Source organism: Aspergillus tubingensis (assembly GCF_013340325.1).
Source record: "Aspergillus tubingensis WU-2223L DNA, scaffold_5, whole genome shotgun sequence".
NCBI classification, from domain to species: domain Eukaryota; kingdom Fungi; phylum Ascomycota; class Eurotiomycetes; order Eurotiales; family Aspergillaceae; genus Aspergillus; species Aspergillus tubingensis.
In genome coordinates, this window is record NW_023336279.1 from 588,265 (window position 1) to 608,543 (window position 20,279).

Below are 20,279 nucleotides of genomic sequence, written 5' to 3' on the forward strand. Positions count from 1 at the left end.
GCAGGGATTTGACGTGTCTTCTTTATCATCTACTTCCTGCCTTAGGCAACTAAACATTGGGTTTCGGTCGGTTTCTTGAATACATCGCGTTTTCCATCCTATTCATTCTATACCACCAATCTAGTCTATTCATCTTCTATCATTCTGCCCAATCTAATATGTCCATACCACTCATGCTCATCCTCATCGTATTTATAACACCAAAGTAATATGTATGTTCACGAGAAGAGTTAGAACTTATATTCAAGGCATACCACCCATGCTTGAACAGCGATAGATGAAGTCTTCGAAGGCAAGTCGAATCCACTCAAGCCGAAATAGCTGTGGCCCACTTACTCCTCTTCCGCAGACAAGGACCCCAGAAGGTCAGTACGTAGGGAATGGGTGCAGCCACCGCACTGATGATCCCAAGAACAGTGAGCGTCCAATGAGTGCCAAGATTCGAATACATCGGGATTCCGACCACCGTCATTCCGCCCGCAGCCAGATACCGAACCAGTGCCACGAAGGTCAGTGCAGACGCCGCGTACTGCTGATAGGAGTCTATAATATACATGTAGGCTGAGAGGAAGATACAGATGACTCCGAAACCTACGGCGATCGAGGCGGCTAGGGGAGACCAAATAGCGATGGAAGGCTAAAATTGTTAGTATCCTGTGTCTATAATGTTTGTTGATGTGAAGGGCCACTATATGAGACATACATAGTCAGTCCATCCCATCCAGAAAAGACCGATCGGAATGGCTGGGGCTCCGATTTGCGCGAAGAAGAGACGCGACTCTCTGTCTATCATGCGACCGGAGCCGTCATCACCAGCGTCTCGCAACTGTTTGGCTGTTTTGCGATAAAGGATAGGGACGAGGACCATGCTGGTGAGGATCCCAATGAAAAGTCCCAGAAAGCAAATGTTGGCTAGGCCTTCGTTGATTCCGTATGTATCGGCGAAGATGTAGACATATCTAGGCGGGTTAGTGGGATCCCATGGATCATAATGCAAACTAGTGGAAAGGTGCATACCCGTCCAGGAACGTGAACAGGACAATGTAGACAACTGTCAAGTAAAACGTGAAGAAGATCACGATTGGCTCCATGAGAAGTAGCCAAGGACGAGTGAAGTTCCTCTTCAACACGGGCAGCAGGCTTCCCGATCCCGACGCCTCGCCGGCTGTCTTGAACCGCGCATCTCCGGTCGCTTCGCGGAAGAACTTGGCTTTGTAGTACAGGAGTTGAGGTGCAAAGGTCTCGCGCTTGAAGAGAAAGATGATGCCTATCACCAGACCGTCAAAAATGAGCATGATCCATTCAGCCCACCTCCAACTGATGTGGGGACTGTAACCGATGTATGCTCCGACAACGGGTCCTAATTGATTCGATGATGTTAGTTTCACTGGACACCTACTACGTCCAGTGGTCTGCAGTGGATGTTGCGCGATACACTACATCATACTCACCAAGGATAGGCCCGCCAAACCCGGGGATTGCAAAGATGGGGAACCCGAAGGTTTTCTCCAGCGTACTCCACACGTCGGAAATCGAACCACCCGCAACAGTCAGAGGCGCAGAACCACAGAGTCCCGCGAGGAAGCGGAAGACCAACTGTGACCCGAAATTCGGAGCTAACGCAGCACCGAGAATCCAGGATCCGAAGATAATCAAAGCGCCAATGTAGACGGGGAATCGGCCAACGATTTCAGACATGGGACTGGCAATAAGCGCACCGACTCCGAAGCCAATGAGGTACAGGCCAGTTGCGAGTGATTCGGCGACTTGGGAAACTCCAAAGTGCCGGGAAGCTTCGGTCAGAACGGCGGAATCGATCGCTGATGCCATGGTGGTGACCAAGGCGATCAGGCAGACACACATTGTGGAGGCGACTCGGCGGGCATGCGACCATTCCTGCGGGTTGAAGGGATCGTGGGTTGCCCAAGATACCTCATAGTACTTTTCACCGTTACAATCCGATTTCAAGGAAATTCCAGGGATTTGAGAGGGATCTCTGATCTTACTCGGTGGGTGTCCAAGAGGCTGCGGCGATGCGTGATCAGAGGAAGATGACTCGTGCTGGGCACGACTGGCGTCATCGACCAGCTCGTTCACGTATCGTCGCAAGCCCCGATACTGGTATATGAATGCCATGTTCTTTGGTGTTGACAGCGGTTGGGAGTCGTGTATAAACACGGAGTCCAGTCGAATATAAGGAGGAAAAAATTCCAGAATAGACGCGTTCGTTGAAGTGGAGTGGATTTATAATCCAGAACAGGCTAGATAGGGACTACAGCAGGTCAAGTTGGCAGTGGCCACTGAGAAGAAGCCATTCCCACTTTTCCCGGCCGAAAGCAGAAGATCTGCATGGCGGGTCATTCCGCCCTTTTCGGGCATCGACGAACTGCTCGGGGTAACTTACTCCGCTGTCCTTCCTAATCAGGAAGAGTAGTCCGGCAGCACCCAATCAGCGTAGTCACTGCTCTGACTGCAGTTCGGAGACTTATCGAGCTTACCGATACCTATCTATATCATTTCTTATGATTATCGTACATTTTTATTCAGTCTCCTTGAAATGTGTCGGTACATGCAAGGGCAGGTGCAACCTTCGATCTCTTCAGATAATTAGAATGGGCAGATAACTCATTTAGAGCCCTGGGTGAGGACCTGCTGGTAGAATGCCTTCAACGACCTGCCCTTTGGAAAGTCTGGGAACAGCTTGCAGAATTCTGATATCCGAGATAGTCCGCATACTCTGGGGTATTGTCCCCTCGAATACACCATGATATGCGGTATTAACCCATATTGTAATTGGCAACGTCCATGATATCGACTTTCTGCCCATTCTCCTGCCACCTCTTCCCACACCGTTTGATTATCTCTCTGATCTCTGATTCCGACACCTGTTTGTTCAAGTTAACGCGTCGCTCAAAGGAGCAATCCCATCAGGCGATCCGAGATCAAGCTCATTTGCTTACAAACTCTTTTAGGAGAGTTTCCCCGCTGACCGTTGCCATTGTGTCCCAAATCTCGTTCATACTCAGAACTTCGGTATACGCAAATACACGTCTATTCGAAGTCCGCTCATCCGATATAATCTGCGCGACACATATTCGGTCAGCCCAAATTTCTGATCACCATGACCGACGATCCGATGGTCAATATAATTCGAATGGGCGTGGTCCGACCGACCAGATAGAATCTTGGGTACCCAGACCTGAAACCAACATCCAACGTCGATGAGAGTGTACGGCAGACCCACTCCTTGAATCACGCCCAGGATGTCAAGCTTCTTGTCTTTGATTGTCAATGATCCCTCTGGGTGCCGGTCCCACCCATTCCGAAGGCACGAATCGCTTCACACCTGCTTCTTTGAGGGTGTTGTTGGCTTCGCTATCGGCTGGTGCTTGTCGAGTAAATGATGTGACAGCCTGTCAGACCCATCAGTTAAGATCATGAAACTTTGAGTATGCGGAACAGATATCATACAAACTTGGTCGGTGAGGAAAAGTAGACCGTCTACCACAGACCGGCCTATTTTACCTGTCGCACCTATCACACCCACCGTAATTGGAGTCTCCATTCTTATCGTTAATACAACCCTGTGTAAACGGTCGCAATAGGTGAATCTGTTGCTTTTAAAAGAGATTTCTATATTATAGACGCTACACGTGATCTCCGGACGAAAAGAACTCTATCATGTACTACAGACGAAGGTTGACCACTTCGGACCAAGACTGTGACTGTTGGCAGCAGGCTTCGTCCGAAACAGGGTTCTGGGTCGGGATTCGTCCGAGCTACCCCACATTCCATATGAGATGCCAGACTCATCCCTCCTGAACCATATACTCAGCGATAGATATTAGTTCCTTGCTAATGGTAGTACTACAATAAGAGCCACTGACGACCGGAGGTACTTCTACAGTGTATTATGGCTATTTAGAAGTAAGTGTAGGTAAGTCCGTAGGGTTCTGGACAAGGGATCTTCAACAAGCGCGTCCTATAACACAATAACAGAAATGCCCTGATTCCAGAGATGCAATATCAACTACTGGCCTAGGCCGCTAATACCTTCAAGCTGTAACAGGGCTTCGTTTATATAATGGCATCTTGAACATTCTTCACGCAAGTGTTTGCCACTGTCGGCTCAATGTATACTGCTGGATTTCCTGGAGAATGAGCGCTTTCATGAACGCAGCAGGACGGGCAAAAAAGAATAATACATGATTAAATAGAGAACTAATATGCAAGCGGTTTTTTACTGTTTGTCAGGCTGTCATACTCCAGCGGCCTTTTAGGAAACTTTGGATGCACCATAAGTAGTAACAGTCACCAAATATATATACTGGGTGGCTTTATACGAGGTCAGTACGAGCGAGCTTCAGAAGGCTGTTGCTACAAAGATGTATAACCTATAGTAGTACCAACTTATCCTGCAGGTATCAACATCGTATGTCTCCCCAGTGGACTACGAAATACTGGAGTACTTTGCTGGGCACCGGTGAATATTAAGGAAGAGTCAACCTGACGACTAGTACGGGAAACTCTTCTCTACCACCACAGCGGCAGAAAACCCGGTTCTGACCGCTTCACCTACCGCCTAAAGCGGCAGAACCTAGTCGACCTCGATGAGAAAAGTGCGGATATAAGCGGATATGGACGGATTTGATTTTATACATTCCCGAAAAAATGAGTCAGCATTCTGTATACTCTTTTACCGCCTTCGTGGCAGAGTCGGGCAGAAAAGCCGGTTTGTGACCGCTCAACTTACCGCCCAGTCCGGCAGAACCTAGCAAGCCTCGCTGAGAAAAGTGCGGATATAAGCGGTTATTAAAGGATATACATTTTGTACAGCTCCGAGAAAGTGACCCGGTAATCTGTAAACTTTCTCACCGCCTTCAGACTGGCTGAAGATGGGCAGAATCTGCTCTCTAGATCCATATAGTATCTCTAGAAGAGATAAGCGAAGTAGCCGATTTCTATTTACATTAACTACATCTTAATCTGTCCCTGTTGCGGGCTTGACATTCAACCACTTTGTCCGGGCTATGGTGCTGCTCGGTCGATATCCCTTCTGCAACATCCATCAACTCACCAGCCAAGTTTCTTGGCCTCCTCTCCGCTCACATCGTCAGGAATATCCGTCACATATTGTAGAACTTCTGAAGTCGCTGAGATCCACTCAGGTCGACGCTTGGTCCATACCTCTGCCACCGGCTTGGGGATATCTTCAAAGAGACCGAACATGAGGACTGCTATTGTCAATTTCACCGCCGGAACCATTACAGGTAAAAGGAAAGATAGAGGGAGGACTGACGTGATTTTCCGGGCAAAACAGTCTCACTTCTGTACATAATAGGACTGCACAGAGGTTAGCCAGATAGGAGGCAGAGTATCCCCATGGAGTGAACTGACCATCCACAGTTATAACAGAAATATCGATCCAATGGCCGGCCACAGGCGGTGTTGGTGTCAAGGAATTTCTTGGGACTACCGGTCAAAACCATGTCCTTGTTCTCCACCACGACGACATAGGTGCCGGCTGGAGGACGTTCAAGTTAGAGAATATTCAGGTCTGAAAATAAACGAGAAGAAGAAAAGATTTGATGAATACCGGCACCGCTCTGTTTTCGACAATTCAGGCAGTAGCAGATCATTACGCCGCCCCCAGATGGTGTGGGATTGTCCATGGTGACGCGGATACGGCCGCAGTTACAAGAGCCCTTGACGACCATGATTTGCCAATCCTGATGAATTCGTGGGTAACGGGAATAGAAGGGAATAAGGTACAGGTTGGCGATTATTGGTTTCTGAGATGAGATATCTGACTCTAAGACGACTGGTGCCCGGTTTTATGGCCTTCTGGGCGTACGGCGGTCGCCTAGGATTGGCGATTGCAATAAGTAAACGTCAACAGGAAGGCCCTGTTTGTCCAAGACGAGATAAAGAATACCCTCCTTGGCAATCTAGGGACTATGTTCCAATCATTGTATAGACACTTAGTCTACCTGAAGACGCCCAATAAAGATTCAGCCAGGAAAGGTTAATTTATCCAGAGTCTAAATATTGAACCAATAGCTAGGTCTAATACTACCTTTTAGAATTTATCCCTGTATGACGAATTGTATACAAGTAGGTATTTGATTCCAAGTCCGTAATAATGAGTAATGAAGAAGTCGTGCACAGAGCATATGTACAGCATAGGTTAGGCCGTAAGGATATGCCTGTATAGACACTGCTGAGTTTGATCAGGAATGGTCTCTTCATTTAGGTTTCTGCAGATCCAAGGAATTTCACTACAGGACAAGGTACATTATCTGCAGAGCTGCTCCACTCAATAAGCAGTTGCTTTAAGTCAAGAAGAATGTGCCATTTTGTTGATGGCAAGGGGCGGTCAGACATGCAAGCAAGGGCGGAGAAGTGCATATGCTGGTTCAATCCTCCTGACTATGTGCGCAAGTCCAGACCTTCATGCAACTGCTGCTCCGCCTTGGTCTTACCCAGGCAAGGGGGAATCATTCCGGTAAGGTGATGCAGGGTCACACTATGTCACAAACACCTGTGCGGGAATGATTCCCGTACAGATAGCTATATGCCTTGAATGTAATCATATAGTTGTGTAATAAGTACTGGTATTGTTGGAATAAATCGTCGAAACTCCGGATTCTAGATATATACTTCAAATTACACATATACCATGCGCGAAGTCGTAAGAAGCGACCCTGAGCATCAAAGTCGCTCAGCTTGGGAACGACTGGCCGAAGCAGTGGAGAGACACCCTGACTATTTGGCACTAATCTGCGCGCACCAACGAGCTGGTCTCTACGGGCTCGGAGACAAGAAAGAATATGGTCAATGGAGTTATGGGGAGTTGTATGAAGGGATCACCCGCCTTTCTGCCTCGTTGGAGTTGCTGGGTCTATCGAGTGATTGTCTGCTTTTTGTGATCCTCGGTAACAGTTTGGAGCATGTCCTCACTACCTGGGCTGGATACAGACTTAGCTGCATCCATGTCTCCGTTCATCCCAATACGTTGTCTAACTCGGTGGAAGCCCGCCATGTCGTCCAAACCGTTCTCGATAACCGCCCCAGCCCAAAGGCCGCCGTCTTTGTTCAAGATAAAGCCGCGGCCGAACAATTTGATCAGCTGTTTCCCCAGCTGGATGTGATCAAAATTGTCATCGGACATGGCCAGCCGGTTTCTTCTCCATGGACAAGTTTCGACCAGCTCATGCAATCTAAGAAAACCTCATCGGGCCCATCAACATCACCCCCGTCACGCGAAACATCCATCTTTTTCTCTAGCGGAACGACATCGCTGCCCAAACCATGCAAGATGGATGTTCCTGCCTGGATCAGCTCTCTAGCGAGTGGGTCAACTTTCGGCTTAGTACGCCCAGGAGACCGACTGATGTCTCTCGTTCCATGTAGCCATGTGCTTGGCTATATGGGGCAGATGTTTGCCCTGACACATGGGGCTACACTCGTCTACCCATCTTATTTGGCCTTTGATCCACGTACGACGATCGATACACTTCGCAATGTCCCCTGCAAATACATAGTCATGGTATCAGCGCTGGTGCATGCCTTCATCAGTGCGGACCTCAGCTCGACCCCACTTCCTCCGATTGACACAGTCATTTTCTCCGGAATGACACTGTCCACTGCTGTAGCTAAGGAATTTCAATTGAGAGTGGGTACGCGAGCGATCGAGAATCTGTATGGTATGACGGAGGGGGCGTTTTGCGCCACCGGCCCTGTGGAAGACCTCGACAGTATCTCGCGCGACGGCTTCCTGGCCGCCGGGCGTCCTATGACAGGCTCGACACTGCGTCTTTGTGCTCCGAACAGTACGGAGCCTCTGCCACCTGGTGTGGCGGGAGAGGTGCACTACAGTGGCTACCAGACTGCTCGTGGTTATATCGGCGTGCAGAGCGATTCATTCTACGTTGATGAAAATGGATGTTACTGGTACAAGACTGGTGATCAGGCTATTATGTACGAATCAAATGGTCTTGTCTACCCTGTTGGTCGGTACAAAGACCTCATTATCCGGGGTGGCAAGAACATATCGCCCTCTGCCATTGAGGCGGTACTCAACCAAGACCCGGAATTGCACCAGCTCAATCCTCAGGCCGTCCCTCTGCCGGACGCTGTGGCAGGGGAGGTTCCGGTCATTGTCGTCAGTCGCGAGATTGCACAGCCGCAAGTGCAACACATCATGCATCTAATTCTAACACAGATGGGTGCGGCGTATGTTCCTGACAAGGTCATCCCTATCCAAACGCTTGGGGCTGCGAACTATCCTCGCACGACCTCGGGCAAGGTGCAAAAGGTCAAACTCGCGGCCCTGGTGCGTCAGTATGCTGCCGCCCAGTCAGATGCCTCTATGCCATTGGCACCTAGCAACACCAGAGAGATACGCAAGCGTGTGGTGCAGCTCTGGGCAGACGTTTTGGCGGCCACGATCGAAGAACTCGATGTGCAGGCGGCGCTTTCGGAACGCGTGGATAGCATCACCTTGATGCGCGTGCATTCCAGAGCGAGCAAGCTCACCGGAAGACATGTCCCATTCGCGGCTTGGGCAAGCGCCAAAACCATTGCGGACCAAATCCTTCTTCTGGAGACCGCTGATGGTCAACCGGAAGACCCCTATCCCACAGCTCACAATGACGGCCGCGCTCGGGTTGGGGGACCTGCATTGGAGGATATGGTGCACCTGATGGGCGACGGCGGCGGACTCCCTGCTACGCAGGCTTTGGTCCAACAAGCCATTGCACGCTATCGGCTCACTTGGGATGATGTTGAAGATGTCTTCCCGGCCACTGATTTCCAACACATCATGCGCCAGGCCCACTTAATTGACTACTGGGAATTCTTCGTCTGCATACACACACGGGGCCATTCTGTTGCAGAGCTGCGCAAGGCCCTGGAGGTTACGTTACCTCTTCATCCCATGCTGCGATCCTTTGTTGTGCAAGGTGAGACATCCCAGACTCTGCTGGTAACCGTCCGCCCGTCACAATCGATTCTGGAGCGCTGCATTGTCGACTACGGCGAGGTTGCGACATTGGCCGATGTGCACGACTTAGTGGTCAATTTTCCACAAGACCATCGGATCTCCTTACCAGGACCTTTGTTCTGCGGATTGATGGTGTATGTAAAGGAAATAAAGAGTGCCGTCCTAGTTGCAGATTGTAAGTCCTTTCCCTGCTCGCCTTATTCATCCGTGGTATCTGTGCTTATTTGTGTCTATTTGCAGTCTGCCATTCTGTCATGGATGCGACCTACCATGAAATATTGGAGGATGACCTAGAGCTCGCGCTGAGTGGGCAGCCACTTCGAGCGCATGCTTCATATAAAGCGTGGAATGAGAGCTATTACCTGCTGCAGGATGCTCTGGCTAGCCGACCGGCTTTTGAGTACCACCTCTCGCAGATGCAGCAAGTGCCTGATGGACCAGTAGCGCTATGGCCCACACCTAGTCGCCCACTGAGGACCTCATCTGGACAACAATCGGAAGGGTTGTACCTGCTCGAGTTCCAGCTACCAGCGTTGATGTCTCTGCACCAGCACCATCCGACTCTGATGACATCAGTGGTCCTCAAGACAGCCCTCGCCCTGTTAGCCATCTTCCACACCAAGCACTCGGAGATGCTACTCCTCAATGTTGAAGCAGCACGGGGGCGATTCCCCTTCCTGCCGTCCTCCTTTCCGCGTGAAGGCCCGCTGGACGGGGCTCGCGTTGCTGGGCCTACACTGACTGGCAATGTGGAGCGTATCACATATGATCCAAACGAGACAGTACTGCAATTACTTTATCGAGCCCAGGCCCAGCAGGCTCTGATAACGCGTTACGCAAACGCACCGTGGAGGCGCATTCTTGAGGAATTGCCTCGTATGAAAGAGTTGTACCCTGCAGTAGCTGATCACTTGATCTTCAACTGGACCGGGACGACAACCTTCAAGGCAGATGACAAGAGACGCCTGCACGAGCATATTCAGCGGCAGGAGATCTTCTTTCAGCCTACTTGTGGCTTGATGGTCGATGCTGGAGCGTCCGGCAAGGACGGTACTGATCTCTGTGTCTCCCTCACTGGCGCGGTGGCGAATAACTCGCCTGACTGGATTCGTGACATTGCGCAGGGACTGCAGAGGATTACGACGTGGCTGACGCAGGAGGAAAATTGGGGGCGTCCAGTTAGATTCTTTTCTGAGTGTCTCTAGACATAGGGGTAGCGGTGTATGGAACGATGCAAAACAGAGTTTACGGGGATGGATTTAGGCGAGGAAATGTCCATAGCGGCTTTACAATCTTCCAATTCGAAATCATACATCCTCCTGCATTCAATCCTTCCCACTGCGCGACTAGTGTACCTCAGCCAGCACAATCACTAATGCATGAATAGTTCTCAATCAAGGTTTAAGAGTACAATTCCATCAGTCCTGCGTCTGCAACGAGTCCTAAACTTATTCCTTTGCCTGGGAGTGGTGCAGAAGAGCTTTCGTCTGGAACTTCCCCCCTCACGGTGTACTTGCAAAGATTCGTGACTCCGTGAACCCTATTCTTCTACTCAGCAAGACACAGGAAGACTTTGTCTCTGCTGTTTCCCCTAAATGCCAGACAAAGTTAAATACATGGCTACCACCGGCATAATTGTTGACTTCTGTAAATCCATTCCATCAAACCCACCATGACCGTCCCCAACGATAACCCCACCGATAACCCGTCGGCCCATCCGCGCCAAAGTACCTGCTACAACAGCAAGTATTTAGCAGAATACTACGACTTGTGGATCGGGAATTGGGACGATGTCCAGCTGTATTCCCGTCTGCTCGCGGACATGGTATCTCGCAACACTTCCGCAAATCCAGTGAGGGTACTGGACGTGGGCACAGGCTCAGGGCGGATCATCCACGGCCTGGCGAGCGCCCAGCACCAGAAACAGGGCACCAAACGCCAGTCGGCAGTGCACTTCCTGGGCCTAGACAACGAACAGCACATGCTAGATCGAGCTCACCTCCTCACCGACGCAGCGCATGTCGATCAAATGACCTGGGTGCTAGGTTCGGCAGAGGAAATGGGATCCTTGCCTGCCTTGCAGCATTCCGACGGGTCAGGTGGGCTCATCGACATGATAGTGTTTGCCTGCGGCAGCATATGCCATCTATACGAAGCCGACCAAGGCAGCCGGTTCTTCGAGCAGATTGCCAAGGTTCTCAAGCCCGCCACTGGGCGCGCGTACATCTCCGTGCTGAAAGCGCTCACCGACAGCGGCGAGCCACTCGCCCGCGCTATGGAACCTTCTGAGCCAGTTGTCACGCCGAGCAAGGAGTTTCCTGGCATCTTCTACAAGGAGACCTGGCCCGCCCATGAACTCATCGGAAAGGTGTGGCATACTACTCGGCATATTGTTGTCTCGGAGAGGTTGGCGGATGGACAGGAGGTCGTCGTCGAAGACAACCTGGATAGTCGCAAGGTTGGAGTGTGGACTGAGGCCGATGTGAGGGCTCGTGCTGCTGCGGCTGGCTTGAAAGTGGTGGATATTTTGGACCATCAGAATGACTCTACCCATGGAGAGCGCATCTTCGTTCTAGGAACCCTTGCATAATATTTACAGGGTTTGAAATGAGACATTTCCTGTACCTGGCGAGAGGAAGAACCTATGACCTTGGACAAAGTCAGGTAAAAGGAGATGTTGGGTAGCATATAGTCTAGCCACAATGTCAACCCTTTACATTACTGAACGCGAATGGCTAGGACCTACTTGTAAAGAGCTTTTCTTCAGTCAGTAGTAAATAATCTCCACTATAAGCTGAAGAGATCTTCCTCGATGATACTCGTTGCCTAGATCAACTATTGAGTAGATGACCTCCATCCACAGGCTCTTCTGAAGACATCTTTGGGTGTATCTCAATAAAAAAACCACGACACAGTAAAGGAGCGATCTATGACTTTTGGCTAGTTTCATTTTAAATAGACAAACACTCGTATAGCCTGGCTCATTCATATCGCGTCCCTAAGTGAAGACAGTGTAATTGAAGGAAAAATATACTTATAGCCAATGTTTATTGTGCGAGTACTGCGTTTCTCATTCATCAAAAAGTTCCATTCTATAGAGCCATCCTATTATATATATGTCCCCAAATCTAAGCCTTCGCAGCGACAAAAGAGCTCCCCGCGGTTATCTTCTCAGCTAAGATCCTTACAGGCTGGGAGCTGAGGAGCTCGAAGGAAGACAACGCAGCCCCTAATTCACGACTGACCCAAGTCTGCATTTCCGTCGCTTTGAGCGAATCCACTATAATAGTTAGCCGTTAGCATACAGATACAATATCATCTTGAGAAAGAAGCAGAGAACCAACCTCCTAAAGCAGACAAAGGCAGGTCGAGATCGACAGAATCAGGAACAGCGCCCATTGCCCGAGCCAGATAGGTTTGCAAAGCCTGGCTAACGAGCGAGATCGATTCGTCTATTGAGTCAGCTCGTTTGAGTAGAACGCTCGTCTTGATGGGGCCTGTGGCAGCTTGGGCTTCAGGATCGGTGATCCGAGCACGATGATCGAACTTGCGGTCAAATTGCCAGGGACTGGCGCCGTCTTCACGCGGCAGAACATCAACCAACCCGGCAATTATCTGAGCAGGCGGTGCAGGTTGCATCTGGCCTTGGACGAGGAGACGAATAAGGGTCTGCACCTCTGCCTGTGAGATCTCGGTCCCCAAGACGTGCCGATACCGCTGACGACGCTGCTCAGCAGACTCAGCCACATCTGTCACGCCGCTGGCGTCTTCAACGAGCCCCAGGTTGATACTACAACCGGCGAGGTTATGTTGGTGCCGCCACTCCATTAGGGCATCCATGAAAGCATTACCCGCGGCATAATTGGCCTGGCCCATGTTGCCGATGACACTGCTGATTGAGGAGAGAGTGACGAAGAAGTCCAGCGGCCGTGTGGCTTGGAACGCCTGGTGCAGATTCCACGTGCCTTGGATCTTAGCCCGTGTTGACTGTTGCCAGGATTCCCAGTCCATCTGGTCGAACATCGCATCTTTGAGAACGGTGGCGCACTGGATGATGCCACGGATGCGCCAGTTGTGGTAGGCTGCGTGCGTCAGGAGTTGCTTCACGTCATGTTCGGAGGCAACATCGCAGCGTATCACCTCCGTTCGGGCTCCACGCGCGCGCAGTGAATCCAGAGCGGCTTGTTGACTTGGCTGTGTTGCTCCAGAGCGACTTGAAAAAACAATGTGACGGGCCCCGCTGTCTACCAGAGCGCTGGCTAGAGAGAGTCCAATTGTGCCCAGTCCTCCGATTAGAAGGTAGGTGTTCTCACTGGGTAGCGGCCTTGGCTCGGGTTGAACAGGTCTCACTGCCACGGGACCTGGCGCCTGGAGGTCAAGGATGACCCGGGTGCCGGAATGCCTCGCATGAGAGATAGCCTCTTCCACCTGTGAAACTGGAAACACAGGATAGGATGCCACCTGCACGAGAGACTTATGTCCTGCAATGAGATCGACAGCTCGGTGGAAATTAGCCTGTATCAGGCGCGGAGTATCCCTAAGCATCCGAGACAGAGAGAGTGAGGTGACAGTGCAGCCCTGCTCTAAGATCTTCTGGGGTAGTGCCGAGAGTTGTAGGTCCCCACTCAGGTCAATATACCGACCCCCAGGCGCTAGGCAAGACGCTGCTTGTCGGCTAGATGCTCCCGCGAGGTTACAGACGGTGAGCTCGACACCTCTGCCGCTAGTCAAACGGGCGATGGTGGTTGGAAGTGACCGATGGAGGGAGATAATCCGGTCTTTCAAGACGGGGTACTGGGCACGTAGCTCCTCTATAACACCATCCACGGCAACAAACACCTGCATCCTTGCCGCTAAGGCACAGTGTACAGTGGCCCTGAGTGTCTGATTAACAGAGCCCACAATCAGAACAGAGCCGGATACTTGATGCATTCCATTGACAAGACTGGTATAGGCGGTAGAATACGCGATCGGCATGGAGAGAGATTGCGCGGGGCCTTGCTGCGGAGGACAAGTCCAGACAGAGCTCTCGGGCAAACGAACCCGAGTGGATATGGTCTGGCCAGGTATCACACACAGCACCGTCTCTCCAATCGAGAAGACCGATATCAGAGACTGTCCGACCTGGCAAACAGTGCCCAAGGCCTCTGTCAATGGGACGCGAGCCTCCGTGGTCTTTGCTGTTGTAGAGGGAAGTGAAATAGCATGAAGGTGAACTTCTACTTCATCCTCCGCTATCGCAGTGGCTAGTCGGTCGTCCAATTGCCATTGCGCTGCCTCAAGATCGGATGACTTGCTGTGTAGACGCAGCGGTCGGGTGTCCTCCGTCAACTCAGCCAGTATAGGTTTCGGGCCATGTACAGCTGCTTCCATCGCATCATCCAATGGAGAGTATGCAATTGCGCGTGGTACATGCAAGCGGCCGTCGCGCAGTAAGTACTCGTAATCCCGGGGTCGCGACCGCGACTGGTGGCTTAGTCGTAGAAGACGTGCAATACTACGGCCAAGATGACCAGGATCCCGCGCAACATCCTTCTCCTCTATTAAAAGCTGAGGTAGGTCCAGGTTGGGGTTTTCATTCCGCAAAGTTCGTAACAGCCCGGTTGTAGCACCAGTAGCCGCATAAGAGGCGGCTGTGTCCAAGGGTGCGGGCGACACCCAGAGTATGTATTTCGCCTGAACCAGCGTGCGCATGCATTCCATATCTGCGGGAGTCCAGTGGAGCGTCCATGACTCGTGCAGTTCCATCAACGAAATAACCTGCTTATCCTTCAACTTTGATACCTCATGGGGGCTTACTCTCTCCACCCGGGCGCCCTGCTCCTCGATCAAGGGGGTGAGCTCCTGTAACAGAGCATTGAAAATGTCAGCTGGCTCGGGCGCCAGGACGTAGATGATAGGGTCTAGTAACGAAGAAGTTTCATCTCGCCGGTGGATAAGTAGTGAGTTTGTCTGAGAAGCAAACCCGTGTACCTTCCAGTCGGCATGTCTGTCAAGAGTTTCAGTGACCTCATCCTGCATACCCGCTGGGATGGACGCAATTATCCAGCCATCTGGTTGGGCTACTCTGTTAATATCATCCAAAAGGGGAAATCCCTGTCTGCCAGTCCACAGGTCGGGGTGATCCAGTAGGACCGCGTCGTATGCTCCTTCGTCTGGCAGTGACGAAGCTACCTCCGCAAGGGTGAGCACAGGGAGTAGTTGGCAGTTTGGTAGTATTTGCTGTAAAGCCTGTACCCGCGCACTTGAACCATCTGGACTTATATCTACTAAGATGACCGTTAGCTGTTGCAGCTGGGGCCGGTATTTGCCAGTTGGGACGAGCTCCTGGAGAGCCGGCACCAGGTGGTCAAAGCGGCTCTCTGCTGCCACCACCAGCATGTGTGCATCGCCATGAGTATGGCACACGCTTCTAAGCCATGATGAGAGTGTACCATCACAATGCTCGGCCCAGGAATCCACATGCTCTGCCCAGACTAGTGATGAAAACCGGCTCTGAGGAATGTCTCCAACTGCAGCAGACGGGCGGGACTGTATTGGGACCCGACCAAGTCGGACACCTTGCAGTACAAGGCCAGGGTGTGACCAGGTGGGGTGCGATGCAACAACCTCTGATCGAGAAATGCCTTCCTCGTCCCAGTGCGTTTCCACGTGAAGATTGAATTGCTCCCCAGTTGAGGGTGAAAAGCGGGTGGACATGTAGAGTCGGTCTACCGCAATGGGGATCTGAGCATTCTGGTTAGACAGTGCCTCGGAACAGGAGAGTACAGCAGCCTGGAAAAGCGAATCCAGAGATGATGGATGAAGAAAGTACGGCGATTCCTGCTCATGGGGCATGGTACTTTTAGTATCCGTTACAATCACTGATGCAAACAGGCGAGACTGTGTGGGATGGAAGAAAACCCTCTGCATCGTTCGGAAGGTCGGACCCATGGTGACACCTCCAGTCTCAGACAACCAGCCATAAACCGCCTCACTACCCACTGCCAGGTTCGCCGCAGTTTGTGTCTGTCGAGCTTGTTGGACCGTCCGCGCCCAGTTCAATGCGGTAGTGCTGTCCTCCATTTGCTCTTCTTCTCCCGCATAATCCATTGTAAAGCTACCCTTTGCATGTTGAACCCATGGGGATTCCTCTGGCCGAGAAAAGATGCCGAACTGGTACCAGCCAGCCACGGCATGAGGGGCCACATGAAGCAAAATCTCAAGTCCGTTTTCCTCAGAAGGAATAACCATGCCTCGGAAAAATTCCAAATCATGAAACTCAATGCCGACCAGGGTCACAGACTCGGCCAACTGACGTGCGGCCTCAGCTACTATCGCCACCATCCCTGCCGCAGGCAAGACAATGGAGCCTGCCACGACATGGTCAGCCAGCCATGGATGCTCCGAGAGGCGTAGAAAATTCCGCCATCGAGGCTCAATATTATTTTGATAATCGCAGGCGACCCCAAGTAAATCATGGCGAGGCTGGACACGTTGACGTAACTGACTTGATTCGTACGGTTCATGCCAGTACCTGGACTGATGATTCCAAGCATAAGATGGAAGGAGCGCCTGGCTCAATTGTGGCTTATAATCGCCAAGCAAGCTCCGATTTACCCGGTCAATCTCTATGGGACATCCAATACTCCAGAGGACACCGGCTACCTGTAGAGATGTATGTAGTGCATCCTTCTTCCGCTGCACTAAGCTCAGGTAAGGCAAGGAAGTCAGACCAGCATTGACCTCTTGAAGTGTCTGGGTGAATGGACCCCTAAGGGCCTCGTGCGGGCCAATCTCGAGGATGGCGCTCCATGGGACAGCTACTGCGCGCCGGCGTCGAGGACCAGCCTCACTCATAGTGGCCAGCTGGCCCACTGCTGCAGCAAATTCGACGGGACTGACGAGATTGCGTATCCAATAATCCGGCCCGAGTTCATCAGGTTGTTGAACACGCGTCTTTGTAACGGAGGAAAACATTGCTATTTTCCCTTGATGTAAATTCACTGGCTTAATCAATGCAATGGAATCCCGATAGTCATCAGCTAAAGCGCGCATGTAAGGGGAATGATACGCAGTATCAACACGCAACTTCCGTGCAAAATGCCCCCTGGCTTGAAGATATTCAGCCAGATGATTAATCTGATCATTATTTCCTGATAGCGTCACACTCGACGGACTGTTAATGCAAGCAACAACAACAGCCTCCAGAGACAAGGCTTGTAGATAGTCTCGGGCAGTTTGCTCGGATACGCCGGCTGCTAACATGCCTCCACTGGGCCCATTCTCAACAATACGCTGCGAGAAGACACCACGGAAGTAGGTAATTCTGATCGCATCCTCGTGGGTGAGATATCCAGCCGCGTATGCAGCTCCTGGAGTAACAAATCAGCACTCATGCACCATAAGATCGCCAGATATTACTTACCAACTTCGCCACTAGAATGCCCTACTACTGCTTTTGGAGTAATTGACCAGTCAGACAGTAGGTCAATCAAAGCGATCTGGAGCGCACAGCAGACCGGTTGACTGCGATCAGGGCGGTTAATACGGGTCGTACTTGCATGAGCACGGATTTCCTCAGCCAAATCCCACTGGCAGCCAAGGGCGGTTAATACTTCCTGGCTATGATGGATGCTGGCCGCAAATACAGGAAATGCGACCAGTTCAATTCCCATGCCAGCCCATTGCGCCCCTTGGCCAGTGCAGACAAATGCTAGCGCAGTCTGCTGCTGGCGTTTGGCTCGTGGAAAACTGGCCAATCCTCGCCCCAATGCCTCCTTCAGACCACCAAGTGTGTCGGCAACTACAAAACTGCGAAATCCAAACTTTGAGCGTCGGGTAGCCATGGTATGCGCCAGGTCGGTCAAGGGGGGAGTGTCCGATGACGCCTCAAGTGCATGCGTCCATTTCTGAGCGGTCCGATCCAAACCAGCCTTGTCATGCGTAGACACTACTACCAGCTGCGCAATACTGATGGGCGATGGAGGTATTGTCTGAGGGGCAGTGCCAAAATACTGAGCCACACTTTCAAGGATGGCGTGCGCATTGGCGCCACCAAATCCAAAGGAGTTGATGCTGGCGCGCTGGGGGAGATAGGAAGGCCATGGCTGGGTTATATCACTCAGACGCAGTCGCCATCTCTCCGTCTGAATTTTAGGATTCAAAGTCACAAAGCCTGCATTTGGTACCAGAGTCCCTTTCTCCAGACAAAGCACGACTTTGATAAGACTGGCCACTCCAGCTGCTCCTTCCGTGTGACCAATGTTACTTTTAACCGAGCCAACGTAAACAGGTTCATCGTTTGGCGTACGTTCTTCCCCAAAACTGGCGCCGATGGCCGATAATTCCGTAGGATCCTATTCAGACTGGTGTGTCAATATTCAGGTATCGGGTTGCATCAAGCCATGAGCAGTGTCACTTACACCAAGAGCGGTTCCCGTTCCATGTGCTTCAAAATATGCTGTTTCTCGCATTGACAGCCCTACCTGTCGGTACGTCGCCCGGATGAGATCTGCTTGTGCTTCGGCGTTGGGCATGGTGATCCCGGGCGTCCGGCCGTCTTGGTTAGCCCCAGTGGCCCGCACTATGGCACGAATTACATCCCCGTCGGCTATTGCCTGGGATAAAGGCTTTAGTAGGACTGCCCCGAGGCCTTCACCACGTCCATATCCGTTGGCACGGCTATCAAATGAATGGCTGATCCCGTCGGCGCTGAGCATATGCATGTAGGATAGTCGCTGTGTAAAGTTGGGGTGCAATATTATGCTAGCACCGCAAACCAGCGCCTAAAATCCACGTTAATTAGGGTTCCAAGGTTGCAGAAGCGTCGCGTTCACTATGGACCACTGACCATGCGGCATTCGCCAGCACGCAATGCTTGGGTGGCGAGGTGCAGTGCTGTCAGACTGGAGGAGCACGCTGTATCCATCATTATACTGGGCCCTCGCAGGTCAAAGAACCACGATATGCGGTTCGCTAGCATTGTCCGCCCGTTCCCCGTGGCTGAGTTGTGCGGCATATCCATGATATCACGGGTGGAGAGTAATTCGTAATCGTTCGTCATACAGCCGCTGTAAACACCGGTGGAACTCCCGGGCAGAGACTCCATGGGGACGCCGGCTGCAGATGCCATTCATCCCAATTAGCTCGACTCGCTGCACCTTGCCACAATATCAGAGATGACAGGCTGCGTACCATTTTCGAAGGCTTCATATGCGACCTCAAGCAATAGGCGCTGTGCCGGGTCCATGCCCGCGGCTTCCTTTGCTGTGATGGAGAAGAAAGGGGCGTCGAAGCATGCCGGGTCTTCCTCCAAGAAAAACCCGCTGTCATGGTTGATCTAAGTGGCATTGGTTTTGTTCAGGCTCAATGTCATTCGTGTCGAGGAGTTATTGTCAGGAGCAGAGGAGGGAGGACGTACGGCACCTTTTCTTTCATGGCTCGGATGCTTCCACGCCGCGGCTTGATATCGGTTACCGGGTACAGGGCCATGTTCCTTTCGTCCATCTCGCAACATCTCCCAGAAGCCGTCTAACGACGCCGCCTGGCCAGAAAAACGGCAGCCCAGGCCTATCACTGCAATAGGCTCCGGGCATGATGATGTATTATTCATAGTGGTAGGCCGTCGAGACGCCGTGTCACCTCAATGCACTAAGGTGGTCTCTTAATCAAGTAACTTCACGTTGACTAATTTTCCGTTATCTCAAGTCTTCGGCACATTTCTTTTTGGATTTACTTCCATTCTTTATACGTATATACAATCTCTACCACAACCTACATCATATCCGGATTAAACCGTTCCCAGCACTGCCACCGCCCGTCACAGAGCTTAAGGGTACTTAGACTCTTCTTGATCTTTCTGCTACATGCTATGACGACCGCTATGCAAGGCTTGCAAAACCACGCAAGGACACTGCTTGTTTCTGGGCGTCAGGGTAGATGTGATCGGCGATCCTGTCTACAAGACACGATGGTCTATGTAGCGGCAGATTCGCTGATCTGCTAGCGGATAGCTTGCTACCTTCCGACTCCAAGTCTCTCCTGTGGGTATTACTGCAGGACAGGGCAACTAAAAGACAAAATCATGAAGGAAGCTGCGTAATAGTGTGACAAAGTCATTGGAAATCAGTCTGCGTCTTGGAGTATCAGGACAGAGCCCACGCAGGTCTATGCAAGTGGCAGTGGCATATCGTAACAACAAGGGTATTTTGCTGTTCTGCAGAATGAAGCAACGGCATTGTTCTCTTCTATCTTTATGTAGTGTGTGCGCATGACCGCTACATTCCTTTAGGCT

The 20,279-nt window shown here is 51.3% G+C and overlaps 5 protein-coding genes across 5 annotated transcripts; 2 read left to right on the forward strand and 3 right to left on the reverse strand.

Annotated features, from left to right (window-relative positions):
* Nucleotides 1-307: 307 nt before the first annotated feature.
* Nucleotides 308-2,136, reverse strand: AtWU_03520 (MFS transporter; the record flags this gene model as incomplete). The annotated part of the gene is made up of 4 exons (XM_035498632.1): nucleotides 308-637; nucleotides 704-959; nucleotides 1,018-1,360; nucleotides 1,452-2,136. 4 exons carry the CDS (start codon nucleotides 2,134-2,136, stop codon nucleotides 308-310), a joined length of 1,614 nt encoding a protein of 537 aa, XP_035354525.1.
* A 2,937-nt stretch (nucleotides 2,137-5,073) lies between these two features.
* Nucleotides 5,074-5,672, reverse strand: AtWU_03521 (GFA family protein; the record flags this gene model as incomplete). Its single annotated transcript, XM_035498633.1, has 4 exons — nucleotides 5,074-5,234; nucleotides 5,300-5,343; nucleotides 5,398-5,524; nucleotides 5,597-5,672. The coding sequence occupies 4 exons, from the start codon at nucleotides 5,670-5,672 to the stop codon at nucleotides 5,074-5,076; spliced, it is 408 nt and encodes a 135-aa protein (XP_035354526.1).
* Nucleotides 5,673-6,679: 1,007 nt separating this feature from the next.
* AtWU_03522 (acetyl-CoA synthetase-like protein) lies at nucleotides 6,680-10,209 on the forward strand (the record flags this gene model as incomplete). The annotated part of the gene is made up of 2 exons (XM_035498634.1): nucleotides 6,680-9,179; nucleotides 9,245-10,209. 2 exons carry the CDS (start codon nucleotides 6,680-6,682, stop codon nucleotides 10,207-10,209), a joined length of 3,465 nt encoding a protein of 1,154 aa, XP_035354527.1.
* A 467-nt stretch (nucleotides 10,210-10,676) lies between these two features.
* On the forward strand, nucleotides 10,677-11,594 carry AtWU_03523 (class I SAM-dependent methyltransferase; the record flags this gene model as incomplete). The annotated part of the gene is made up of 1 exon (XM_035498635.1): nucleotides 10,677-11,594. One exon carries the CDS (start codon nucleotides 10,677-10,679, stop codon nucleotides 11,592-11,594), a length of 918 nt encoding a protein of 305 aa, XP_035354528.1.
* Nucleotides 11,595-12,132: 538 nt separating this feature from the next.
* AtWU_03524 (PKSN polyketide synthase for alternapyrone biosynthesis) lies at nucleotides 12,133-19,598 on the reverse strand (the record flags this gene model as incomplete). The annotated part of the gene is made up of 7 exons (XM_035498636.1): nucleotides 12,133-12,284; nucleotides 12,349-17,358; nucleotides 17,412-18,342; nucleotides 18,409-18,771; nucleotides 18,837-19,105; nucleotides 19,181-19,325; nucleotides 19,407-19,598. The coding sequence occupies 7 exons, from the start codon at nucleotides 19,596-19,598 to the stop codon at nucleotides 12,133-12,135; spliced, it is 7,062 nt and encodes a 2,353-aa protein (XP_035354529.1).
* Nucleotides 19,599-20,279: the final 681 nt, after the last annotated feature.